Source organism: Sinocyclocheilus anshuiensis, unplaced genomic scaffold, assembly GCF_001515605.1.
Source record: "Sinocyclocheilus anshuiensis isolate Anshui unplaced genomic scaffold, SAMN03320099.WGS_v1.1 scaffold487, whole genome shotgun sequence".
In the NCBI taxonomy this organism is placed as follows: Eukaryota; Metazoa; Chordata; class Actinopteri; order Cypriniformes; family Cyprinidae; genus Sinocyclocheilus; species Sinocyclocheilus anshuiensis.
The window spans coordinates 174,116-201,231 of NW_015548240.1; the positions used below are offsets into that span (position 1 = coordinate 174,116).

The 27,116-nt window shown below is 38.3% G+C and overlaps 2 protein-coding genes across 3 annotated transcripts in view; one reads left to right on the plus strand and one right to left on the minus strand.

Moving 5' to 3' along the window:
- gphb5 (glycoprotein hormone subunit beta 5) overlaps nucleotides 1–3,352 on the minus strand; it is an 8,747-nt gene extending 5,395 nt beyond the window's left edge. The window contains exons 1-4 of one of the 2 annotated variants that reach the window (XM_016442267.1): nucleotides 2,726–3,352; nucleotides 2,424–2,601; nucleotides 2,274–2,325; nucleotides 1,312–1,510 (exon numbers count right to left, since the gene is read on the minus strand). In XM_016442267.1, coding sequence (XP_016297753.1) covers nucleotides 1,312–1,510; nucleotides 2,274–2,302 — 228 coding nt within the window. In that variant the 5' untranslated portion in view covers nucleotides 2,303–2,325; nucleotides 2,424–2,601; nucleotides 2,726–3,352. Of the gene's footprint in view, nucleotides 1–1,311; nucleotides 1,511–2,273; nucleotides 2,326–2,423 lie in introns of both variants that reach the window. The other variant, XM_016442266.1, reaches the window with a different exon arrangement.
- Nucleotides 3,353–9,531: 6,179 nt separating this feature from the next.
- Nucleotides 9,532–27,116, plus strand: part of syne2b (spectrin repeat containing, nuclear envelope 2b) — a 93,080-nt gene continuing 75,495 nt past the window's right edge. Inside the window, exons 1-32 of the mRNA XM_016442222.1 lie at nucleotides 9,532–9,674; nucleotides 9,870–9,950; nucleotides 12,045–12,106; nucleotides 13,007–13,102; nucleotides 13,472–13,549; nucleotides 14,051–14,143; nucleotides 14,310–14,506; nucleotides 14,595–14,794; nucleotides 14,912–15,012; nucleotides 15,559–15,642; nucleotides 17,139–17,252; nucleotides 17,558–17,695; nucleotides 17,896–18,060; nucleotides 18,157–18,269; nucleotides 18,470–18,638; nucleotides 18,777–18,873; nucleotides 19,056–19,255; nucleotides 19,396–19,560; nucleotides 19,771–19,908; nucleotides 20,090–20,191; nucleotides 20,429–20,605; nucleotides 20,693–20,851; nucleotides 21,080–23,644; nucleotides 23,800–23,934; nucleotides 24,122–24,274; nucleotides 24,678–24,871; nucleotides 24,969–25,062; nucleotides 25,153–25,235; nucleotides 25,342–25,465; nucleotides 25,569–25,714; nucleotides 25,999–26,149; nucleotides 26,409–27,004. Coding sequence (XP_016297708.1) covers nucleotides 9,671–9,674; nucleotides 9,870–9,950; nucleotides 12,045–12,106; nucleotides 13,007–13,102; nucleotides 13,472–13,549; nucleotides 14,051–14,143; nucleotides 14,310–14,506; nucleotides 14,595–14,794; nucleotides 14,912–15,012; nucleotides 15,559–15,642; nucleotides 17,139–17,252; nucleotides 17,558–17,695; nucleotides 17,896–18,060; nucleotides 18,157–18,269; nucleotides 18,470–18,638; nucleotides 18,777–18,873; nucleotides 19,056–19,255; nucleotides 19,396–19,560; nucleotides 19,771–19,908; nucleotides 20,090–20,191; nucleotides 20,429–20,605; nucleotides 20,693–20,851; nucleotides 21,080–23,644; nucleotides 23,800–23,934; nucleotides 24,122–24,274; nucleotides 24,678–24,871; nucleotides 24,969–25,062; nucleotides 25,153–25,235; nucleotides 25,342–25,465; nucleotides 25,569–25,714; nucleotides 25,999–26,149; nucleotides 26,409–27,004 — 6,974 coding nt within the window. The 5' untranslated portion in view covers nucleotides 9,532–9,670. The remainder of the gene's footprint in view (nucleotides 9,675–9,869; nucleotides 9,951–12,044; nucleotides 12,107–13,006; nucleotides 13,103–13,471; nucleotides 13,550–14,050; nucleotides 14,144–14,309; nucleotides 14,507–14,594; nucleotides 14,795–14,911; nucleotides 15,013–15,558; nucleotides 15,643–17,138; nucleotides 17,253–17,557; nucleotides 17,696–17,895; nucleotides 18,061–18,156; nucleotides 18,270–18,469; nucleotides 18,639–18,776; nucleotides 18,874–19,055; nucleotides 19,256–19,395; nucleotides 19,561–19,770; nucleotides 19,909–20,089; nucleotides 20,192–20,428; nucleotides 20,606–20,692; nucleotides 20,852–21,079; nucleotides 23,645–23,799; nucleotides 23,935–24,121; nucleotides 24,275–24,677; nucleotides 24,872–24,968; nucleotides 25,063–25,152; nucleotides 25,236–25,341; nucleotides 25,466–25,568; nucleotides 25,715–25,998; nucleotides 26,150–26,408; nucleotides 27,005–27,116) is intronic.

Consider the following 27,116-nt stretch of genomic DNA (forward strand, 5'->3'; position numbering starts at 1 on the left):
GGTGCCCAAACTCGGTCCTGGAGGGCTGGTGTCCTGCAGAGTTTAGCTCCAACCCCAATTAGACACACCTGAACAGGCTAATCAAGCTCTTACTAGGCATGCTAGAAACCTCCCGGCAGGTGTGTTGAGGCAAGTTGGAGCTAAACTCTGCAGGACACCGGCCCTCCAGGACCGAGTTTGGGCACCCCTTGTTTAGATATATTTAGTTACATTTTTTAGTAATAAAAGTAGTAAAGAATGTTTTATTTATATAGCACCTTTCCAGAGCTCAAGGACACTTTACAATAAACATCCAATATGCGCAGATAACATCAAACAAATAATACAGAGGATAACGTCAAACAATAATACAGGAAATAATGAGAACACCAGACATCAGAGGAGTAATATGTAGATGGGGCAGATGAAACAGAAGTCAACTTAAGAAAGGTAGCAGTCTGAAAACAAATAAGTTTTGAGTAGCGATTTAAATTCGGACAGGTGTGATCTGGGGCAGAGAATTCCATAGTTTAGGAGCAACAACAGTGAATGATTGCTGATTTCTTTAGTTTTTATTCACTGAAAGTAAAAAGTCACTTTCCTTCAGATATGCTCTTATCAAAAATTAAGAGCAGTAAATAATAATGTATGTAAAACATATTTTGCAGAAAATCGTCATGAAACAAAAATACATAAGAAACCATTATAAAACAATAAAAACAACAGGGAAAAAGCCAGGCCTGACTGCAATATCTCAACCATTTTTCTCTTTTTTTCTGTTATTTTTTTCCTTTAATTTCTAGCAATCAGCCCAAGAGGTTCTCCGCCTCTCTCTTTTAAGAGCACTAAACGAAAAGCTGTTCAATTTTTTTTTTTCTTGGAAAATGGTTATTTGGGTCAAAGTGAGTTCTGTTCCCAAAGTGATTTCAACTGCTCTGTGTAAAATTAAAACACAATCCAATCCTACAAACGCAATTAATAATACAAATGCAAATTATTTTGCAAAATAAATACAAACTCTAACATAATATCTTTGGATTTTTGTGAAACAGTCAAACCTTTGCCTGCTTCAGTTTGTATAAAAGCAAAATCACCTTGTCTATTATTTAAGCTACTATGTCATATACAGTATATGGGGTTTAATTTGATATATTAGAGAATTATAAAACCCTGTTAAATAATTGAAATTTCTTGTAATAAAGTATTATCCCCTTGACATTTTTTTTATATCATTTTGATTAAGTATTGATCACACTGCAGGTGTGCTGCAAAAGCTCTTCTCTCTTTTTATGCGAGTATATGTTTGTCACAGGCTAATAATATCAGTCTTACTTCCCAGGTCTCACAGCGTCCCCAGCAGGCATCAGTGGTGATGTGCAGCCCACTGCATCCCGGCTTACGGGCCAGAAAGGTAAATTCTCTGACTGCACAGCCGATGAAACGCTTCAGGTTGAGCACAGAAGTCTCAGTTTGAGCGCCACAACACAGCCAAACAGCCAGTGTCACACAGCATAGAGTTACAGGAGACAGTCTACCAGAGAAAGAATAAGAGTTCATGATGAGGCCGCATGTCTCAGAAGAATGATTAAGTGTTAAATGCTCTGTAGGTTGCAAAAAATCAAGCAATTACTTTTGATTAACATAGCAAGTGTATAATATGAGTTGTAATGATCCATGAAAACAGAGCTGTTTTTCTTTTAACGTTACTTATACAGTATAAAGATCACATTAAAACTGTTTTGTAAAATTTGTATCATTCCTAGCATGTACACTACCATTCAAAAGAGGTCGTTTTTTTTAGTACTCTGATACATCAGGGGTGCATTATATTGGCCAAAGTGACAGTAAAAACAATTATAATTCTATTTCAAGTAGATTATTTTAACATTCTATTCATCAAAGAATAAAAAAATTCACAGTTTGCACAGAAAAACATTATGTTTCAATGTTTTCAACACAGATGATAAGAAGAATGATTGTATTGATCCATATTAGAAGGATCATGTGACACTGAAAATTCAGCTTTGGTATCACAAGAAATAAATTGCATTTTAAATGATATTAAAGTAGGAAATAAATTTTACATTGTAATAAGATTTCACAATTTTAGTTACATTTTGATTGAAATCTTACAAAATCCAAAATTTGGATTTTTATGTATTTTTCATTGTTTTACTGTTTTACCCTTGAAAAATCAATCATAAAAATTCCATTTTTAAACTATGATAAGATATAACAAAATATAATTTCCATAAAGAGCTGTAAAAAAAAAAAGGAGTATTCAAGTTTCTCACCCCTGTGCTCCAGACCTCAGAGGAGCCATTGCTGGTTCCAGTGACTGTGGATCTGTTTACAAAATAACAGTAATTAATAAAATAATTAATAAAACATAAATCTCACTTATCTTCTGTTTGTCTTCTTAGTTTCAGCAAGGTCAAAGATACCTGGATGGCAGACGCAGCACAGCTAAACTCTCCAGAATCAGCGAGAAATCTCACTTCCAGTCCTGATATCACCTCTCCTGAAGTTCCTCTGACACTGAACTTGCACAAATCTGTAATTTATTAGAAATGGCGCTGCCAACCCCACCTAAAACACATGGGGCTGTCTCTGTAGCACTAACTGCATCCAGCAGTAATAAAGAGATGTCACATAAGACCAAAGACAAACAAGGAAGGAGCCAGTGAGTCCATGTGTGTGGAGATTGATTCAGCCCCTCAGGCTCTGAAATCTGTGCATGTCTTACCTGCTGCTCAGGTACATCAGCCGTACATCCATTAACTTAATGAAGAGGAAAGAACCTCCTTTTGTTCGGAGTCATACACATGGAAGAGAATGGGAAACACATTCATCCTCTAATCCATGTATTCATTTATTCATCCATCCATCTTGTGGGTTGTGGTTAGTCCTGGCTCCAGGAGGTGTCAGGACAGGTTAAATGAGACGTCAGGCTCCAAACAGTTAGAGTTTAATCAGATACTTTCCATGACAACATGGTGGCAATATCTAAGAAGTGATTTTCCAGAAAGGTCTGATATAATTGACACCTGAGGGGCCAGGATGACAATTTTGCTGAGTTAATTTTCTTTGAAAATCATTTTCTTTATTATATTCTTTATTCTTTTTTTCCCCTTAAATTAGAAAAAATAGCATTGAATGTGTTTGGAATTCATGAATGACAAACAGGCATAGAAAACAACAGTAGAACAGAAACAAAACTGCTGGTAATGCTTATATTGCCTAGCTTATCATGCACAATACAGAATATATATTAGCTATATTTGTACAAAGATGCACACAAAACACTAGTCTACTTGTTTACACTAAATAATATAAACTGAGACCATCTTCAAGTAATGTCAAACAAACTTTTCTAAAATGATGCCACCCAGTGGTCAATTTGATCTAATTACAAAGAATTTGACTCACATAGTGATCATGTTGTCCCGCAGCATCTCCCTTTAGTTTTTGCATCAGTATCCACATCCTGTATATGTATACACTGGCGGGCTATTCAGGGAGAATTATGCAATACATTTTGGCTTCTTTAATAGGCTTCGTATGATTAATAAATATAAACATATATGAGTAATTGTAAAATTACTTTAGTATTTTTACCAGCTAAAAAGTGGTTTTAAGTCAGTTATTCCAGAAGAGCTGTGGCAACGTCTCCAAGATGCTTCAAGAGACCTCCTTGCAAAGCTACCTGAAAAACTATGTGCAAGTGCACCTAGGGCAAAAGCTGCTTAAATGCAAAGGATGGTCACACTAAATGTTGATTTAATTTAGTTAATAGAAGTTAATTGATAAAGTAAATATATGTATGGCATTATTTTTGGCAGCATCCTCATTTTACAGCATTTTTACACAAGTGCCTAAAACGTTTAACAGTAGGCTACTGTAGTTTGCAGGTAGGTTTCTTGAAGCATCTTGGAGACTTTGCCACAGTTTGTTCTGTTTCTTCAACAGATTGGATGATGATGAGATCAGATCTCTGAGTGGAGCACTGGCTGTTGTCAGACTCCTTGTGCAAACAAAAATCTCACTGGATTATTACAATTAATGGCAAAATGAATGTTTGGAAATGTATACTGATATTTCCATACTGACACATTACAGCAAAAGATAGAAATAACTGACTTAAAACTACTTGTAGCTGGTGAAAATACTAGTATTCTAATAATTTATAATAAAGTGATCTATATATGATCTATAAATTATGCTTTACCGACTCATCGAGGTGCAATCACAATTTACCATTGCTCTGCGAAATTTTGCGGGCGAATTAAAGTAATCCGTGCCATCGGGAAAAACTTTCCCACGCAGATTTCGCAAGTGTTCAAATTGGTTTGAAAGTGACTTCTCCGATATGGACAGTCGAAACTTAACGCATTTTCTAGCGAACTTTTACCTACATTTTGATAATGTGACCCTATTTAGTCATGCATTTTAACATTTATCAATGCTGAAACTTTGTTGAAATCCAATGTTGAAATCTATAGTAGCCTAGATATAGCCAGCTTGTTTGAAACTTGCATTAACTTTTATTAAGATCAACCCTGTTTTGACTTCCTTCTGAGTGGCTAAAGCGTTGGTAGGTGACCTGCACAAAAACCCTCATAATTCGCACCGTGCGATTATTGATCTACAGAGAGGTTAATTTACTGGTTTGTCTGCTAGCCCACTCATTTAGGTCCACGCGCTCGCGCTGCCCTGAGTGGTCGTTATAATTAGAGACCCCCGCGGGCGCGTCGGGTTTCACTCCGCCGCCCGGTCGCTTCTCCCGGTGAGCTCAGTTGGGAACGGGAGGAAATATACGAGCTTCACTTGCATTAATACACGCAGTAATATGAACTCCCTAACGATTTGTATTTGTCGTTATTGTAGTTGACGACGGAAAACATTCAACACTGGTGCAAGTGGACATTTAAAGACAGTTTCATACTTTGCAAAACATGTAAGTAGAGTTTGAGTTCTTCTGAACAGACCCACCTTGACATATCTAAGGTCATTGAATAACGCATAACTCGGATTCAATCGTTTTAACACCGTTTATTTTAATGTCTTATTAATTGTCTTTGTTGCTATTAAATTTGTTCTGAGAGTTCAAAACGTTATATCAATACTATAATATAGCCTAAATTTAAAAAAAAAATAAAATAAAAAAAATAAAAAAAAAAATATATATATATATATATATATATATAGGCTAATACCACTTTATAGCCTATAATAGGCCTAGGCTATAGCCTACTGAATAGGCTCTCAGTTTAAAAGAGTACTGTTGTAAAGTCATAACACGCAGTAGAACTGTATGTGTTTGATAGTCGATATTGATTTTGACGTGTTATATTGTGCCGTACTTGTTGTAAAGCGTGTCCGCGCCAGCGCTATTTTTGGGTCCCACGCAACGCCCCTCTCGAGCTCAAGGCATTTCGTGTGTCAGAGGTCACGCTGGTTATTCTTGACCGCGTGCGGAACGCTTCTGCTGCCTATGCATGCAACACTGATAAATACTCATTACATTAAACTGAAACGTCTTTAACAATTTAAATAAAAATAATAACATACGTTACTATTATTATAGAGATAATACTGTATATGCAATTTTTTGCCATTGACTTGGTATGCCACTGTATGCCAACCTGCTAAGGGTTACTTACAGCTTAGTGTCTCTTAGAGGGATGAGCACTGTTACTTATTGTTTTGACAGTGATTTCTGTTATAAATATAAAAACACAGGTGGTTTAAAGGAATAGTTCATCCAAAATAGTCATGTTACTGTAGCTAATTCTGGAAAAGAGCTGCTTAAAAAGCTTAATTAACAATTTTAGTGGGTAATCAATTCTTCCTTCTGGGTGAATAGTTATATCATGCCCAGTGTCATGTTCAAAGGCAGTTTTAGACACTTCACTTCTTTGTCAGTGTTTTTGTAGTTGTCAGGATAGGCATAGTGACGTATGTTCTCATAAAAGAATTGTCTGTGCTCTGCTTAGGTGATTGTCCTGTGGGAGTGTTGCGTTCTGTACGTGTGAAATGCTTTAGATGCTGTTGTGGTCAGTTCATGTGGATGAAGTTTCCATGTAACTCTCTTATCAAATCACAGTGTGATTTGACTGTGATCCCAGCACTCAGATTCAGACATGATGCACAGATTTGTTTGATCTCTGGGAATGTGTCCGGTCTGTGTTAATGCCTGCTGTGTTTTCATTGCACATTATTATGCCAGTATGTGCACTTTCTTTCTCTCTGTGTTCTTGTTCCTGTGAGTCCAGCTCAGGATAGCACACATTCTTCCACCCCTCTGTTCTCTAACAGAGTCACGTTCTGCTGCAAGGACACACATTCACATGGTCACAGAACGATTGATGCAATGACATTTTGCCATGACTTTCTGATTTTACTGTTTGTTTGAGAAATTTTTGTTTATCCAACACTTATACCCCCGGTTTCACAGACAAGGTTTAAGTCTAGTCCTAGACTAAAATGTAAATCTGAGCTGTTTCAACTGAAAGAAACTTGCACTGACTGATCTGAAAACATGTCAGCCTTTGTTTTGTCTTAAGATGAACACCAGTAATGCTTTTTTCTAAGGCATGTTTATAAAAATTACTTAAATGTCCTAATTGAACTATGGCTTACTCCTGGTTTAGGCTAAGCCCTGTCTATGAAACCGGGCCTTAATCTTTAATCTTTATGCTGATAAATTTAAACATGCCTCACAGATTCTGAAAAAATGGCAGTTTTGGCTCCCCAGAGGGTGCCATTGCTTTATGTGTCTACCCACAGGAACTTAATGGTCATTCCTACTGTGCAGTACATTCAGTATGTTCAGTTTCCTCATCATATGTGTCTTAATACAATGGATAAAATATTAAACACACACACAAAATACACTATGGAACTCAGTTATTTCTGTGTTTCTAATCAAAGTCCCTTTAAGGCAAAACCATACAGGGAGTGACATGTCTTGGGTATTCTATAGTCTTTGGTTTCTATGACCTCTAATATGAAAAACCAGCCAAAAATGTTTCAAATTAAACTTTATATTTTGAGAATATTGCTTTAAGTAGTACTCCGTTTATTGATTTTTCAACTGACATGTCCTCAAATTAATTTTTGGCAGGAAAATACCAGCATAAACAACCAGTATTAGCAATGGAATTGCTATTTTCAAAAGATTGTATAAAAAAGTTATTTTGTTATATGTTATAAATAATCAGCTCGCCAATATTGTATCATATTTCTGTAAGTCTAGCATACCCTTCTTATAGAAATGCTTCCTTAAATGACAAAGCAAGCAATAAAAGTTACATAGTTGAAAAGAAATGCATAACAGAAAGGACACTGTGTCAAATGAATGTTATTATTAAAGAAAGATTTGAAAGTTTTTTTTTTTTTTAATGTTCTTCACACTAAGAAAAAAGATTCACTTAAAGGTTCTTTTGGAGAATCAAAAATAGTTCTTTCTTATATGGTATCTGTGAAAACACCATTTTGTGATAACACCTTTATTCTTACGAGTGTAAACCTGGACGGCTAAGACATCATCTGTCCTCTCCACAGATGCTACAATGCCTCAGGTTGTTCTCCGCTGACCTCTCTCCGTGGGAACCATGACGTCACAAAGGACATCCAGAGACCTGCCCGATGAACGTGGCTCGCTCCCACTGGACATCGATGATGTCCACATACTACTGCAAGGTCAGATTGAAGCTTTTATTGAGCATAAAACTAAAATAAAATGTTGCTCATATCTGATTTGGTGTGTCATTATCTGTTATAGGTTTGACAGTATCGAATTGTATATATTGCAATAATTTTCACTTCTTGTTTGGACTTCATGGATGATTCTATGAATTCATTCATTCATTTATTCATTCAACAAACTTCTTCATCTGTTTATTCAAAAGCAGATTAAAGTGATTTATTGGTGATGCCAAATGATATGGGTTAAAATCTCTCTCTCGATCTCTCTCTCACGCATACATACATGCACATTATTCTGTGATATTAAATCAATGACTTAAATAAGGCATAAATAATGCATGGGCACGTGTTTTGCAGATTGTTTGGTAACAGACAGATGTAATTAAAGTTCTGTTGCCCTGAGTCATGAAGAGTTGCACAAAAGTGTTTTTCTAGAATGCAGGGTGTGGGTAATTCATTTTTTTTAATCCACAAAAATCTTCGCTGTCTCTGTTGTAGTGTCTTTGTTGTTGTTTTGAGAGTAAAGTAATATGGATGTGTAGATAAGGAATCGTTAACCCAAAAATTTAAATTTGCTGAAGATGTACTCACCCTCAGGCCAAAATGTAGATGAGTTTGTTTCTTGATCAGAACAGATTTGGATAGTTTTAGCATTGCATCACTTTCTCACCAGTGGATTCTCTGCAGTGAATGGGTGCCGTCAGAATGACAGTTCAAACAGCTGATAAAACCATCACAATAATGCACAAGTTATCAACACAACTACAGTCCATCAGTTAGCATCTTGTGAAGAGAAAAGCTGCATGTTTGTAAGAAACTAATCCAACATTAAGGCATTTTCTTGCTTCTGGCCAAAATATGACTCCACACTTGATAATAATGCTTTGTTCAGTGGAAAAGTCCTCCCCTGTTGTCCTCTTAAATCAAATTCCACCAGCACATTTGTTTAGAACTGTTTGGGACTGTTTTCTTTTTCACTGGTAAGTGGTGCTGGATCTGTGCATATTTCTCTCCTGATTCAGACAGGATGACATTTTCACAGGAGAAAGCAATAGTATGGATATAGGCCTCGTATTTTAACCAGAAGCACTGGTTTATTTTTGTTAATTTGTGGACTAGAGTCATGTGGATTGCTTGTGGATTATTGTGATGTTTTTATCAGCTCTTTAGACTCTCATTCTGATGGCACCCATTTGTGAGCAAATGATGTAATGCTAGATTTCTAGAAAAAAAACTAATCCACTTCTCGGTTGGCCTGAGGGTGAGTAACTTTCCGGCAAATTTTAATTTTTTAAGTGAACTATTCCTTTAATGAACATAATTTAGGCAATTACTTCTGAAAAAACATAATTGCTCACTGCTCCTTTGTGGAGTCGAGGGGTTGTTCAGTTGCCAAGAACTGATGTTTTAATGTGTTTTCAGGTTACTTATTCTCATTCTGTCGCTTTTAAATCATTAGAAAAAACATACACTATGACTTTGGTAATTTGAATGAAATAAAAAAATCAGTCTAAATGACTAAAAACGGATAGCAGGTGAAATTGTGTTGCACAATATTTGTTTCATGTCTCAAGAATCAGTGAATAATTGATGTCTTAACATGTTGATCACTGCTGGAGCCCTGAGGATACAGTAGAACTGCATTAGGAGAAGCGTTAATCAGCACCTGTGTGGACATGCTGTGTGCGTTTCTTTTAGCATAAGTAAAAGGTGGAGCTTTTTTTGAAACCTGCAGTACTGGCACTGATCCTGAATTACTTCGCTAAAGGTCACCAGGCAAGTTGTGCCGTGTGTTTACGGTACTTTTCAGTTCTACAGCTAACACATGTTCTCCAGTATTTCAATGCGGGAGTTTCGCACTGCTTTGCTGTATTGCAAGATGAGGCTGGTTTCTGAAACATTTCTGTTGCTGCACACTTCAACCTGCAACAACTGATGATAATACAGGGAATTCTGGGATAGCAAATCTGCTGACAGCAGCATGGGTGAGTTTGTAATTGGTTTGAAATGAGTTAAAAATAATTTTGTTTCTCTTTTGCAAAATGCTGAAAGTAGATAGACCAGACAGTGTGCAATAATAAAAATAGCATTTAGTGCATTTTTAACTGACATTAATATTATTCTATCATGCACGTCTGAACATCATTGTGCAATCACCACTGTTGATGTCTCCTTAAAAGACAACAAAAAGATGTTGCCTCATTTTGTCGGGGTTGAACACCCATCTGAAAGGTCTCATAAGAAGAAACATGGATCACAAGGTGAGAGGTGCACATAATATGTATCAAAAAACAAAAATCAAACTTATAGAAAATAGATTTTTAAAAATAAAATAAGTGTTCAATATTGTCTTGAAAGAGTTCTTTCAGGATACAGTAATCATGGAGCTTCCAGATATAGTAATGTATTTGATTTTACTTCACTATTACTATGAGTCATTACAAAAGTCATTTGTTCATCGTATCTGTCCCGCCTGAATGAAGTGTCAGTCAAAAGCTGTCATTCATTTTCTGTGTCTTTTCGTTTTTTTTATCGCCTCTATGGTTTCACTATTGTTTCCCCTCCCTCTCTTGTTCTCTCAAAGGGAGGTGTTGTCTCTAACGAGTTAAGAACTGCACCTCCCAAAACAAAATAGATTATACGATATGAACTTTGTTCAATGGAAACATTCCAGTCTTTTCTGTCATTGTGTTTCTGTAGAGTTCATTTGAATTAGGTCACCAGTAAAGGGGAGTGTTTGCTGGGAGGATTTTGTTTCTTTCTGAGGTGAATCGATAACTTGGCTGGTTCAGTTTTTGAGTTTGTGTGTCTATCACAATTTTTCCCTCGCTGCACTTGCCTCACTCATTTCTTTCCCTATATTCTTTTGGCCTCTTTTTCATTGTTGTCTGTTAGATATGATTCATTTTTTTGGACTAGGTCTCTGGTGGGTGACAAATCCCAGGAACTGAATCTGATCCCTGTGTCAGTTTCTGTCTTGCGTAACAGCAACACTAGCAACATGCAGTTTAATTTTTAAAGACAACAGATGGATGTCATTAATAAATGTCATTAATTACATTTGACTGAAACATATCAGAGTGATAAAAGTCTATATAAACAAATGTTTATTTTTATTACTATAAGAAAATACGTTCACAAGATGGTTACCTTTGTTATGGGTATTTTTTCAGTTTTTCTGCAGGTTTCTTTTACATGTTGTGTAATAAAACAACATACAGTATTACGTACTTCTTCAGTGCTTGACATATCAGTTTCCAGGGTAGAAATGACCGTGGGTCAACTGTGTCAAGTGTAAAAGCGTGTTAGTATTTGATAGCTGAACTCTAAATAAATCCCTAGGAAACTTAGCGTGGGTGTCAGCTGATAACTTTAACCATTTCAAAGCTTTCCCTCATCCTGTGCTGCTGATACAGGAGTGTGTGAACAGTGATAGTCAAACCCTTTCAGTCTTGTCAAGGAAACTATTCAAACACACATTCTCTCATTCTCTTTATGGGTCAGTCGGTCAAGAGCCACATCTCTGAGACATTATCCTGATAACTGGCCTGAGAGTCTTATTCATAGTGATGGCCATGTTTAGCAGTTAATGAGGGAGAGCTCTTTTAGAATCACCGCAGGCTGGCAGAGTGAGTCAGGTTGGCAGTCAGGTTTGTCTTATTGGTTTTTCAGAAACAGTGGTTGAAGATTTCACACGTTCATTGAGAGGAGAGTTGTCAACACTGAGAAAACAGTGGTGTAGACTTGGTCATATTGTGAGAGATTTTAAGGTCCTTGTTTAAGAAGAAGAATGGAAGAAGTGGATTGTGAGAGAATGGGGGAGAAAGATGTTCTTCACACAGCTGATGAGCTGAATGACTTTGTGGAACTTTATAACGGTAAACGTAAACGGCACTCTATTTGATGTGACTACTTTTAGGTCTGTATTGCATTTCATGTATGTGGAGCGTATGCAAATTATTATGACAAAAGTTGGATGAAAGAATGAATGAATTCACTCTCAAACAAGTGTTTTTTTCCAGTGTTTACATACATGTTTATTCTTCTACAGATTAAAACATGTTATTTAAATTTAATTTAATTGGGGTAAAAGGTTATGCCATTGATACACATTTCATGTATTAAAATTGCCAAAGACATTATACCCTTCAAAATGTTATGGTTGAATACAAATGCACCTGTTTCGTCCTCATGCATTTATAAGATCTATTCTTAGACATCGTTTGAATTGATTTGAACACAGCACATAGTGATTCAATCCTGCAAATCATGTGTGTAGTTGTATAAGGTGTGTTCACTCCCTATGTTTCTACATGCTGGTTTTCATAATGTTCTCCTCTCTGTTTTGCCTTCAGTTGAGCAGGAGCAAATTCAGAAAAGAACCTTCACGAACTGGATCAATGCCCAGCTGTCTAAGGTGAGGTTCAAAGTTCAAGAGCTCCTAAACCTGACTTAGAAAAGCTGTAATAGTGATGTTGTGTTTATCTGAATCATCATGGACCTCACTTGCATTATTTTTAATCAAGTGTATATTGACAGTGAGTAAATGCAACTAAATTACAGATAAATGACCAACATGGAGAGGTTTTTTTGGTAGAGGTCATTCCTGCAGGTTCTCCAATAGCGGAGAGGGAATGAGGGGTGGGCAGGGGGTAAATATAATCTTCTCAGACATGGACCAGAAAGACAGACAGCAACAGGAGTTGGCCAGCACACACGCTTGTGGACACACATATTCACACCCACAGCTACTTATAAAGTGAGCAAATGACACGATCAGTTTGTCATGGCTTGACATCTTATGTGCATGAACAGAGGACGTGTAAGAGGTGTTATTTTAGATAATTTCACAATGCTCTTCTCTCCGTATCCCCAGCAAACACTTATTAATGCCTGGAGCTCTCGGTTTTATGTAAAAGGTTTCAACAGGATAAGTTCACACAAGCTTGTTTGATTTGGCCTCTAGACATGTCTACAATCTCATGAATTATTGTAATCACAGTTAATACATTATAACACTTATCAATTCATTGTTACACTATGAATTTAAATTTGGTTATATTTATTTACAACAAGATATAATGTATTACAACGCACATTATGAATAATTATAATGCATTATACCCTTTAATAACCCTTTATAATGCATTATACATAAAGGCTTTAAGTGAAGTGTTACCAATTTTTTATTTATTTTTTTTATTTTGAGGTGATATATGACCCAGAAATGTTTTTGTGCCTGTATGGATTAGTTAGGAATTTATATATTGTGTGCATTCTGGTGTTTAATATGTAATATTTCATTTTGGTCTCTCAGAGGAGTCCTCCAGTTACAGTGGTGGATCTTTTCAATGAATTCAGAGATGGAAGCAGACTATTGGACTTGCTGGAGGTGTTGAGTGGTCAGAGAATGGTAAGAGTCTGATTCATTAATGGTCAACTGATTTTTCAATAACCTATGCTGATATCTAGAGAACAAGGTGGCCTTTGCCCAATATATATATATACATCTATACCTATACACCTATAATACAGCAACATTTAATGTAGATTTTGAGAAGAGATTCATATTTATTTTGCACAATTATACTGCATATCTGCTTAAAAATTTTGAAAACAGAAGAATGTGCACTATCCATTGACTAGGTTATTTGGAACTAACACAAGCTGAGCTGATATTTGGTGGCATTATTGATAAACTCAAAGTACTGGTAGATATGCCAATCTATTACAAAACCATGAGCAGTGATTTTGTGATAACCACAACCTACCTTCATTTTAGAGCCGAGAAAAAGGAAGAGGGACATTTCAGCACAGAACAAACATTGAGAAAGGCCTAGCGTTCCTTACGAGGAAATCGGTAAGATGCACCACAGTGGAAAATACTCATGGAAATGTATCAACACATTAATGCATCAACACAATATTTGACTTTTTCTCCCACAGGAGAAAGTTTTCAAATTTAATTGTGTGCAATCAATTTAAATTTGTAAAAATAAAAAATAAAAAATAGTAATAAGTTAATCCATTTGTGTTGAAACTACATTAATGCTTTTTTTTGTTTGTTCAGGTGATTTCTGTTCCCAGTGTACATGCTTTTTTTAATAAGAGTTTCTATTATGTTGGAGTTTTGCGGTTACAGTACCATTGTTGTGCAGAGAGGAGCTTAGGCTGAGCACAGGCTAATGAAAGTGAAAATTATTCTGTGTTGCTTTGAAAAACAATCAAATTTTTCTTTGCCCCTCTAGCCAACATCATGCATTTCACACGATTGTGTGAAGAAAAGCATTACTTTTAGCTCACTGCTGCATGGAGGTGAAATATGAACATCTGTTACTTTATCAACATCTTTGTCCTGCAGATCAAACTGGTCAACATCAGTGTCTCGGACATCATGGATGGGAAGCCTTCCATCATTCTGGGTCTCGTCTGGACCATCATCATGCACATTCATGTAAGTTTACTGTCACAGTCTAACAAAAAAGTTGGGTTATATTAACCATTAGATTTAAGAAGTCCTAATAAAGTGTACCAATATAAAATGTACTACAAATATTCTAAACTGAGAAGAACGATCGTCAATTTTGTGATTTTTCTTATGGGTCTTTTACATTGTTTAGATCGAAGAGTTGGCCAGCACATTGAACTTTAGTTCTCGTCAGTCGTCTCTGGAGTCACTGGCGAGTTTAGACACTCGTTCGACCAGCAGCAGTGCCCGCAGCAGTCCGGTGCCACCCCATGGTTCACCCCTGCACACCCGTTTCCGCGTATCTGCCAAGAAAGCCCTGCTGCTGTGGGTCAGAGAGCAGTGCCAAAAGTGAGGAACAACCTGCTAGAAGGGATTCTTGGGAACAGTGAGATTCTGTTTTATGAAACCAATTACTTTTTTTTGTCTTTTTTCACAGGGCTGGTTGTACTCTGAGTGTGAAGGACTTTAAGGCGAGCTGGAGAAGTGGTGTAGTGTTTTTGGCAATACTTCATGCTCTGAGACCGAATATAGTGGACCTAACTAGAGCCCGAACAAGAACCAACAGACAGAACCTGGAGGAAGCCTTCCACATTGCTGAAAGAGAACTTCACATCCCCAGACTACTAGATCCAGCCGGTAAGTGTGTGTTTATGCTGTGTTGTTTTGTTGTATAGTATGCAAAAAGCAGTGATAATTTTAGGCTTTTGTTTTCTATATGACATACTCTAGATGAATGGTGTATTTGTATTTCAGATGTTGATGTTAGGGATCCTGATGAAAAGTCTATTATGACATATGTTGCTCAGTTCCTGCAGTATTCTAAAGATGCTTCTGTTTCTGATGAGGAAATGCAGGTAAGCCACACACACACACACACACACACACACACACACAAAAGTGTACACTTTTCTCATTTACTTTTTATGCTGTTTACAATGACTATACCCTAAATCTGGTCTTTCACATGCCTTTGCCATTTATTTATTTTAATACATTTTTTTTCCTAGTGAACACTATACTCTCAAGAATGGAAGTAAGGAATAGTTTAGCCAAAAATTTAAGTTCTGTCATCATTTATTCACTCTCATGTTGCAGCTATTCCTTGAACTATTTCTTCAAGATGTTTTACTAGGTTGAATCGTAATCACAATTTTTGTCGTCACAATTAGAAATTTTCCACAAATCATGCGCTCTTGGGTTTTACTATACTGTATATGTGGGGACGTTTTTATATTTATCATATTCATAATATATCAAAACGCACACAGGACGGTATTCCTCCAACATTTCATACTGTAAATCGAAATGCTCAAGTGACTCTTTATGCTCTCACATCTCTTTTTTTCTTCTTCCTCTGTTCTCTTCTTCTTTCTGTTTTTTTCCTCTCAATCGTGGTTTAGTATCTCACTCCTCCTCAGCGCCTCTCTCCTGTCAATCTGCCATCAGAATTTACTCCTTCTATAGCTGCATCACCTTTAAGACAGGTACTTCTATCTGCCTGTCTCTCTCTCTCTTAGTTTTAGCTGCTGAATTCATTAATTAACAGTTTTTTTCTTTTAGTTTTGTAAAGGTGTGTTAGTTGTTTTGTTACTAGGATTATTCACAAATGTCAATGAAAGGTTAATTTGGACTTGTCGGGCCTGTTGTTTAACCCTAAACCAGTGTGTGAGTAAATGCAGTATATACACTCTCAAAAAGGTACAAAAGCTGTCACTCACATGGTACCTTTTCAAAAGTTACACCTTTGTACCATATTTACCCCTAAAGATTGATTATACCTTAAAGGTACATATTAGTACTTTTTGAAAAGGTACAGCGGCAGCTTTTTTTTCTGAAAGTGTACTGACACATAACATGTTTTTAGGCTTCTCTTTTAATAATCAAGATTTTGGGTTTAAATTTATAAGAATATATAAGGAAAGTGTATATCTTAGGTTGAAGTATGTTATCTGAGATTCTTAATGATTTTAAACTTTTTGACTGATTTTGACTGAAGAGTTTGACTGATTTTTGCTATGGTCCACTTTTGTAATTGTTTTGCTTGAACTGTTCTCTGATCAGGCTCACCTGTTAATGCCCTGTCCAATCAAATCAGGCCCTCCCAAATCACCTGAGACAGCTCGAGCAGCTGCCCCTGGGGTAAAATATCAACCCTGTCCCCTTTTATGATGCCCCCTGTGCTGCTCAGTAACTACTAGTGTCTTGCATGTATAAACATGCTGATAACTCTAAACTCAATTAGGCCTATGTAGATAACCCCAGAAATTACAGAGCTAATCCATTAAAACCAGATGTTATAGAGATAATCTGTGGAATTAAAGAGATAATTTATTTAATAAAGCAGCTCTTGTGTTTGAAGATTCTAATACACTGAACCTGAGCTTTCGTGGCACTTAGCAGAAGCATTTTAATTACAGACATGCTGAGTAAGTTGGTTTGTGTTAAGAACTTGCTTCCTCCAGACGACTACAGTACTAAACTCTGATTACTTTACTGTTTAGTAGTCTATAATGCAAATAGTATTTAACTTGCCGAGTTGTTTAATCCATATCATTTACCTAAGACTTGAATTGATGTAAATATTTTTGTTTTGTATACCTTGATTATAATGACACCATAAACTAATTATTAATGGATAAAAAAATCAAAGGCTGTGTTCGAAATCTCACACTCTTTGAGTCTGAGTAGGTACTTCTTTTGAATAAGCAATTATTTCACAAATCAGCACATTAGCCGTGTTGTCATTGTCATGTGCCCTAGCGGTGTCAGTTGCGTTGCTTACTAAGTAATCTGGGTACATTTCACCTACTGTTTTATGAAAATTATGAATTCAAACATTCTACTCTTGTACATTCTACTGTATGTATCACATACTGTTTAGACTACTATAAAATAGAGAAGTATGCGATTTCAAATGCAGCCAAACAATGTTGTTGTTGTTGTTGTCGTTGATCTTTCTTTTTTGTTCCTGTCTGTCCAGACCTCAGCCAATCAGAAGGCTCAGGAGGTCACATGCTGGTTGGATCAGGCCTATCAGGAGCTGATAGAGGGGTGGGACTCCACTGAAGGAGAGAGCTATGCTGAGAGATACCAGGTAAGACCTGAATTCTTATACATTGATATAGTCTTATTTTAATTAATACAGTCCATAATGCAGAATGAAACAAGATGCACAAGTTATTCTTGGAAATACATTATTGAATTTGAGCAAAGAACATTTATGTATTGATTTTTTGATTGCTTAATTGATTGATTTATCAGCAAATTATGTGAAATATTATTTTATTTAATCTATTTTAATCTATTGACTGTGTTGAGATACTGAGTAATAATATCCTGGCAATAAACTGAACACATTTTCAGATTTTTTGCATGAATGTTTATTTACTTGTGTTTCAGGTCTTCCACACCTTCATTGTGTCTTTTAACGAGCAGCGGCGGCCTGTAATGCCATTACTAACAGCGATGAAGAGGACTCCTCATCTTAGTACAGAGCAGAAAGCTCTTAGACGAGCCTGGGATGCTCTTGCTGAGAAGGTCACTGCATCACAGAAACTTTCTCTGTTGTGTTACTTGTTTGATATTTTATGGGTTTTGAGTATTCGACTGTGCGCTGAGATTCATCAGACTCAATAGAAAAACAGAAACGTAACATGTCTGAATGCATGTCATTTAAATAGAAAGCATATAGAAATTCCTACAGTAGAAGTCTTATGCTAATTTATGTCTATGTGTAGCTACGTGAGTATAAAACAGAGCTGGACCTGAGCCTTCCATCCCCACTGGATACTGTAGGCCGCTGGTTATTGCGTATTGAAGAGGTTTTATCTGCTGAAGAGGGCGAGCCAATAGATCACGCCCGAGCCGCAGAGGAGGCTCGGAAGAAACTTGAGCTACTAAAGGTTTGACTGACTGACTTCTTTTTATTATGGCTATAGAGCCGTTCAGCCATGAAAATGTAAGTAATGTCATATTTCTGCCTGTGTGTTTATCTGCAGGTGTGTTTGGAGGAGATGCCACATCATATCAAGAGGTTTAATATGTTTCAAAACACAAATGAGTTTGGAGAGGCTCTGGTGCCAGCAGACAAGATGGAAGAGATGAAGAGAAGGTGAGTTTGATTGCTTAATCCAGGGCTGTCCAAACTCGGTCCTGGAGGGCCGGTGTCCTGCAGAGTTTAGCTCCAACTTGCCTCAACACACCTCGTACATGAGTCATATTGCAAATGAAACAGCATCACTTTTATTTGCAGTATTGCTGTTCTTGTTTCATGAACTATTTAATATTTTTGTGTATGCGTCCATTTTCCAGGTTCACCAGTGTCCGTGTAACAGCTAAATATCATGGTATTAAGCTGGAGTACCGTGAGCGCAGACACACAGTGTTAGACCTGCTGAATCAACTCAACATTAAACTGCGATCTTGGAAAAGAGCCTACATTTCCCAGGAGGCTGTTCGTGTGCTAATGCAGGACTGGAATGTGAGTGAGAATTTTAGTGAAGTCAAATAAAGTGACAGAATTTTAAAAATATATTTGCTGCTGGACATTGCTTGGCAGTTAGCATTAAACTCTGAAATTATGGATGCTTTATACTTGGATCACAATTAATGTTTTTAGGAGACTGTGAACAAACAGGAACTGGCTTCTTTGCTGGATGGAGCCCTCCATAGACTCAAACTAATCGCGAACAAATACACCAGCAAGGCTGCCTTGGGTAATACAAAGAAACTTTATATGCATGCTCCTAAAAGACCATAAAATTATAAAATAAAGAAATAAACTGTAGATGTATGAAGAACTGTAAAACTGTTAAACATTTACATCCTATGCACTTTTTTGTGAAAAGTGTTGTTATTGAACAATCAGTAATTATTGATATTCTGATGTCTGCTTCAGCTGGAGACTCGACTCAGGTAAATTGTCAGGTGGCTGATCTGGAAGCAGATGTGATAGCGACTCTGGAGGGTGTACGGATGGTGAGGGGAACTATGGGACGCGTGTTGGCAGCATGGGACTCTTACAGTGATATCTACACCTCAATGCGAGCATGGCTGGAGCAGGGTCCACATGCCCAGCGACACGGACAGAGTACAGAGGTGAACAAACACATGAGAAAACTTTGAATTGACTTTGTTGCTCTCAATCCATGCACTGGGTAGACAAAACTCAAATATTTTTAAGGCGGTTGGTGTTTTTTTTCCCGAATGTAAACATGCCTCTCCCATTGATTTCCTAGGTGACATTATCAGTTATGTCAGAGTGGAGTTCCCGCCAAGCTCACCTGAATGAGGTGGCCAACTACTTGACAGAGGTCACAGACCCACAGACAAGCCGTGCTATTTCAGATGAACTCTGCAAGATAAATCTGCTCTGGGCTGACTTTGCCAAAACAGCCCAGTTTGTAAGTTACCCATCATGTTCAAATTTGAATACTCCATGTGCAATCTTAATCATGAAATAAAGTATTAAAGAAAAGTCTGCTTATCTTGAATAGGAACAATACATTGTTTTGTCTGATTGCATTGGACAGAGATTGTAGTTAATAATTTGCTTCTATAAATATAAAATGGAGTGCCTTTTGTAGTATTTTGAAGCAAGTTGCATATTTCAGTCTTTAGCTGAGGAGCCCAGTGCTGGCCCATCCAGTCCTCAGACAGTTCAGTCTTTGATAAGGGAGGCCACTCAGTTACTTAAAGAACCTGTGGAGGTCGTTTCTGGATCACTACGTACTTACACGAAGAGATTACAGGTATGCAGTGTGTGCACATACTTACACACACACTCCCACATACATAAAAACACACAATATATACTTTGTATTCTCTGTTTTTTATTAGTAGATATTTGTGATTTTGTTGCTTTGTCTTTTTGTTTTCTAAATGAAGGAATAGACTAAGTAGGATTTAGCTTAAAATTGTTATTTCTCACAGCTTATGATGAAGAAAATAAAGGATGTGGATCTAGAAGCCCTCTTGCCATCTCTAGACTGCTCTCCAGAAACCCTGAGCAAACTTCAGCAAGCCATTCCTGAAGTAAGCAACCACATTGCTTTGGTTGGCCCCTTAGGTCTTCTTGTGCATTTCTTGCCTTCATGTATACAATCAAATTATAGACATATTTGCAGAATATAACGTTTTTTAAATGTTAATCTAACACAAATAATGATCTGTATGTCTGATGTCTGTATGCATTTCTGTTTTTTCTTTGTTTTGTTTGTGTGTGTGTGTGTGTGTGTGTGTGTGTGTGTGTGTGTGTGTATGTGTATCTAGGTCCTGCAGACACTCTGTGAGGCTGAGCAGGTGTGTGATGAGCTGCGTGTGAGTGTTAGTGGGTTGGACGGACGTCTAGCTGAACTGTTACACTGGGAGATGGAAGCCAGAGATCTCTATCAGCTACTAAAGGAGGAAGCGCACAGGCAGAAGAGAGGACAAGATCCCAGAGCACGGGTGAGTATCTACAAGCACCACAAAATATTCATACATCTCCTTCCTTAAGTGATTTGGTATAAAGGACTCGTCTCTCTTTTCCTGTAGCTGTTGATATCAAGGGGTTTACAGTTAGAGGGTCAGGTGGTTATGGAGGAACAGGATCTGCAGGTGATGGTCATGACTAATCAAAAGACTTCACCACTGCAGTATCTCATTGCATCCACCATGCAGGACAGAGTCCGCACTGCTGTTGAAAAGTCACAGGTCTGTCCACTGCTTTTAGATTAACAAAAAAATGCTGTCAGCATGATTGCATCTATAAAATTACTTTAAATTAATGAATTAAAAAAGATCATCTATAAAACTGAACCAGCTCTTTTGGTAATTATCAGTTATGCCATAAATGATGTTTTCTGCCTAGGAATGAGTAACCTTGTTTTAGAATTGTATGCAAATGCATTATGATTTTAAAATTCTGCTAAATCTCAACAGGAAGCCATAGGGATGCTTAGCTCTTTGGGGGCTTGCAGAGACCGAAGCCCTGTTAGAGACCAGCCCCCTTCCAAGATCTTTGTCCAATATCAGGAGACAGAGGAAGAGTCCCAAAAACCCTCCTTCCAGCCTGTCTCTCGATCAGCAGCCCCTGGCCAACCAGAACCTCAGCCTGCAGTCAGGGCCAAAGTTCCAGAACAATCTCAAATACTCTCAGATGTATCTTCTAAAGCAGCAGACCTCAAGGCCCAGCAATGTAGTCAGCCTGTGCCAATGATTGTTGTGCAAGAGTATGAAGAGGAGAAAAGTAGTCCACAACCACAAATGCATCCCTCTGTGCAAGTGAAAGACTCTCAGTCCATTGAAGTTAATTCAGAGAAAGTTGTCCATGCTCAAACAAAAATCGACATAGAGCATCATGTAGAAAGCCAGGAATCTTTACCACAGTCTGTGACACAACAACAGACAGAAAAAGGTCCAGTAGCTGGCCAACCCTCACAGAACCTACAACAAGCAGAGTCACAAGTACATAATAAACAACAATTAGCAACACAGCCACATGTGCACATTCATCAACAAGAGAAAACTCAGCTTGCAAAACAGCAGAAGGTTCAACCACAAGTATCAATCCAGTCACAGCCTCAGGGTCAACTAGAAACACAAACACAGCAAGCTCCAAAGCAGCAGAGGAAAGTAAAGAAGTCCCAGGCACATCTGCAGAACAGACCTTGGCTTCAACAGAGGAGTCAACCGGAAAATGTTACTCAAAACTCAATGCCACAGTTGGTCCCACAATCTCAGTCAGAGCCTGAGAACAAATGTCAAATAAGTTCTCAAGCACCACCACAGCATATAGTAGCTGTTAGCTCACCTGAGGCTAAGGGACCTGCTCAAGGCACAGCACAGTCAAAAAGCATTGTTAAGAGTGATGAGAAACACCTGAAGCCAGCTCAGTCTGTTGCACAAGAGAAACCTCTTGTAGAAACACAAAACCCACCTCAAACTGTGCCAGCAGTTTCAGCACAACCAGTGACTCAAAAACAACCACAACAGCCAGTGACTGTTCCAATTCATCAACAAGTATTTCCCCAACCTCAGCCCTCTTTATCAACTCAAGCTCAAACAACTACACAACAAACACAAGCTACTGCACCCATTAAGCAACAAAAGCAACCTCAAACACAGATAGTGACACCACAGCAACCTCAAGTGATGATCCAGAAACAGGCACAATCACAATCCATGACTCCCATGCAACCACAGGTTATGGCCCAATGGCAGCCACAACAGACTATTTCTCAGCCTCATCCTGCAGTGCCACAACCACAAAGATTTCCAGTGGCCCAAACAATGCCCCAAAGGCCAGTCCAACAGTACCCAACATCTCCCATTCAACCACAAATAACAATGCAGAGACAACTGTCTCAGTCCCAGCAACCCACAATGCGCAATCCGACTGTAATTACCCCTCAACCCAAAGGTGCATCCCCCATACAACCCAGAATCATCTCTATGCCTCGACTCCAGATGCCTGTTCAATCTCAAACCCAAACTCAGGTCAAAGCCCAGGGAAGTGCACCACATGTGATTCAACCTCAGGGGCAACCCCAGTGGAGTCAACCAGGAGATGTCACCCAAACGTACCCCAGAGTGCAAGGACCAGTTTCTGTTGCTGCCCAAATGCAATCACTGGCCCATTTCCAAACTCATTTCCAACCTCAAAGTATCCCTCCAACTCAATCTCAGCAGTGGTCACCAATAAGACCAGGCATAGTGAGCCAGACATACCCCACTGTCCAAGTTCCAGGTCAGGTAGTTCAACCTCAACCTCAAATGGCAGTTTACCCTAAAATCCAGCTGCAGTCACAGCTTCAGCAGTTGCCCTCTGCTAGACCTGAATCACCTTGGGGTCAATCACAGATAAGACCTCGAGGTCCAGCTCAGCATATAGTGCCCTCTCAGCAATGGAGGCCTGTCAGTCCAGAGAGAGTCAGTCCAGTATACCCAAGGGCTGAAACCCAAGGGCCCAAGGGACCACATCCTCAGTCCCAATATCAAGCCCTACCAAGGCCAGCAAGCCCTCAACGTCAGTGGAGTCCAGTCCGGCCAGAACATCAGTTTCAAGTTTCTTCCCAGACTATGTTCCATGGTGCTCCCCAGCCAGTAGCTCCATGGAATCAACCACCTCCTCAAGCTCTCATAAGACCTCAGAATCCACAACAGCCTCAGCAAAGTCAGCAAAAGCGGAGTTCATCCAGGACAGAGGCCCCATCTGCAACCCTCATCCAAAGCCAAGTTGGCCAGGCAGAGCTTCAGTCCCAAGATCTGACAAAGCTGCATTTACCAGTACAGGAACCACCCCAACAGCAGTCAGCTCCTCGGGTTAAGCAGCCAGCACTTGCCCAGGCTCCCCCTCAAGCCTACACTGAGGCTTATATAAAGGCACAGGCCCTGGTTAGGGATAGATTTGAGGAAGCCAAGCATTGTCTTCAAGAGCACATTATAGAAGCCATCAATGTATTCAAGGACAAGAGAATGATGGACGAACAGGCATCAGTTAAGGAGGTTTGTCCATTTTAAACACTAGTTAGTTTGTTTGTTTTTTGGCTGTTTGCAACAGAGCCCAGTATCATTAAACTATATTGTTGTGTCTGTTGTTTTATAAGAGATTGTGGTTAATTTTCCCAAGTGTCTGTGTTTGGTTTTTGTTTCTTTTTTAGGAGACGCTTCGGACTCTTGACCCTGAACTTGTTGAAGAGTTCTTGAGGGCTGCGGAAGGGATGGAAGCTTTCTGCACCCCATCTGAACTTAGAGACATGGAGTTTTTCACACAATCTGTTAGAACACAGTGGAAGGTATCGGTGTAGTAATATTAGTGCTTGTTTGTCTATATCTGCAGTGTGACTTTATTGTTAACCATTTTTATTTTTGATACTAACTGAAATGCTCTACACTGTATTAAACTGATTGAATGTGAAGTTACAAATATTAAGAGGTTGTGTGCTTGCTGTTGTGTTTTTTTTATTTTATTAATATTTTTAGGATGTTCGAGTGCAAATATCAGAATTTTTGAAGCAACTCAGATTTGAGTTAACCCGCCTGCATTTTAACCATATGGTTAAGACATGTGAGATACACTTTAAGAAGGAAAAACTCAACCATAGGCCTGAATCAATATCAGAATCAAAAGAAGAGGTAAAATTACAGCTACCCTAACCGTGGAGCATGAACAGTCATATGGACAAATGGGTGTGGGAATGAACTTCTCTTAGCTATATTTTATTTCATCCTTTGTTTTCTAAATTAAACATTTGCTTTTGGGGTCAATTAATCCCTTAATTTCTTGTTCTTGTCTTTCCTCTTAACCACATCACTCACTTGGCACATGACACAACTTTATTTTTATTTTGCATGTTGCAAATGAAAATTAAAAATACTGCAAAATAAAACAAAACTGCAAAGTAAATAAATTACAGTATCATTAAATAGTAACAGTAAATAAATAAAAGGATAAATGATAAGAAGAAAATATGAGTAAAAATAACAAAAAATATATATATCTGTAGGTTTAGTTTTTTTTCTCTCTCTCTTCCTGCAGGCTTGTTTGTCTGCAGAAGGCAGTCTGGCAGAGGCAGGACAGCAGCTAGAAGCTCTGAAGGAGTTGTGTGATACTCTTAGCCCTGAGGACGCACACAGGCTCGCACAAGCCCAACTTAGAGAATGTGAGAGACGGCTTGCTGCCATCCAGCGGCAGTTCAGTGGAGACACAGATACACCTCCTTCAGACACTAGGTAACAGAAAGTGAAAGAGCCTCTCTCATATCACTTAATTTTGTCTGATAAAACCATTTATAAATTCATAAATTTATTTATTTTCAATGTCTAATAGTTTACAAACAGAGCAAACAAAAGAGCCACCCAATCAAAAACCACCAACAGTCCCACCACCACCTGAGAAGCTCAAAGAGGTTATTGTTTCAGAGGTACAAATATATGATCATTTTATAGAACTTATGTTTTAAAATAAACTTCGTATTATTTTATCTAAAAATCTTTGGTACATTTTGTTTTAGGCTGTTACACCGATTAGCCCCCAGCGACAGAGAACTGTGGAGAAGAGAGAGATAGTGAAACAAATGAGTACAGAAGAGGACAGGTATGGATATAAAAAAGGAATAGCATAGCTATGTGTTTCTGTATAAGATTGTGTGTGATATTGTTTCAGAATCATATGGTTTACATCTTTTTCTTGGTCTGCTCAGGTACCGCAGCTCCAGATTTGCATTACAGGCTCAGCTAAATAGAAATGAGCAATGCATGCTTGGAGATCGTACCTCAGAATCAGTCACTCCCACAGACCTGCAGAAACGACTGAGAGAATTAAAGGTAATGCACAGTGTTGTGTTTTAAAGTAGCCCTTTGATATTATCATTATGCATTTTCAAATGACAATTACTTTAAAATGAAAAATCTTTTTTGTCTGTTTAAGTCTCTGTGGGACGAGACAGAGTCTCTGTGGAAGGAGTATGAAGTGTTGTGTATGCAATGTGTTCAGTACAACGAACGAGCTGTTGAGCAGGACCGTATGGAGCTCACTGTCAGGTGGAGAGAGCAGAGGTCACAGTTACAGGGCAGGTATGACCATGTCAGACATGACATTACACTGACTTTCAGAGCAGTATAAGCTTTAATGTGTGTTTAAAACTACCGAGCTGAAATTAATATTCACAGACTTATTATTACTATAATATTACTACTTCTTTTGTTCACTTTCACCCTGTGCCACCCAAAGAATCATATGATCTACTCAAATCCTGAGAAAATATCCTGTAGCCAGACTGTGAGTGTGTGTGTGTGTGTGTGTGTGTGTGTGTGTGTGTGTTGTGTTGTTTGTTAAATAAGTCTATGCATTCTATCAGGGTGGATTCACTGGGAGCAGCACTTGAGCTCATGGACTCTATTAAGCTGAAGATCTCTGAGATTTCTAAAAGGCTGGAAAATTTCATCAAAGAGCCCAAAGATATTAAGGGATATACACTAGCTAACCCTGCCATTTTGAGAGATGTGAAGGTGAGAGATATTTATATTTATTAATTAAACTTGTTTCTTATTGAGTTATATTCATGGTCAAAATTTGTAATGGAGACACAAATGTTATTTTATTTTGTTAAAAATATATAATATATAATACCTGAAAGAAGAATGTTTGATGTACTGCATTTCATGCTAATTTCACTGCTTTTAGTGGTCATTTCACTGTATGTAACTTAGCTCTTTTCTTCCATCCCATTTTTTAATCTAAATATTTACCTCTCCCTCTTATTTTCAGGACTTAGATGAAAGTATCCAGACAGAGATGGATCATCTGTCTCGATTCGACTCTGAGCCCAGTCATCTAGACTTGCGTGACCGATCACCTCTGACCCAGGTGGTTCTGAACCACAGATCCAGCCTGGACCGGCTCAGGCAACAGGTGCGCAAGAGTGACGCCGCTGCCCGTGCCCTCGACCGCTTCCTCATGTCCCTGCGCACTGTGGTGCTCGATGTCTCTTCTGTGCAAAGCACCCCCAGCAATGATGCTGTTGTACTGCAGGACAGCAGGTCCAAGCTGACACTAATCAGAAAGGGAGTCAGCAGCCTCAAGGATAAGGCTCCACAGCTGGACCAGCTCTTGGGTGGAGCACAGCTCAAAGTGACCCAGGACGGGAGCCCTGTTTCCTGTCTGGACATGGTGGGGGTACTGGTTCACAGGGTGGAAGAGGCAGACGATCAACTGATGATTCAACAGAATGAGCGCCAGAAGGAACAGCAGAACCAGAGCCTCGGCCTAAGGAAGAAGACTATCCAGGCTGAGTTAAGGAAGGTGCTGGCGGCAGCAGAAAAACAGGGTCTAAAGGAACCCACTATGCCAGCTGTGCAACATCGGTATTGATCTTTCTTCCCTATATAGATCTCATGATACAGATGCTTTAGACTTAGAATTGTCTTTATTTGGGCTTAATTTTAATTTGAGTTAATTGAGATAAGATGAGTTAAT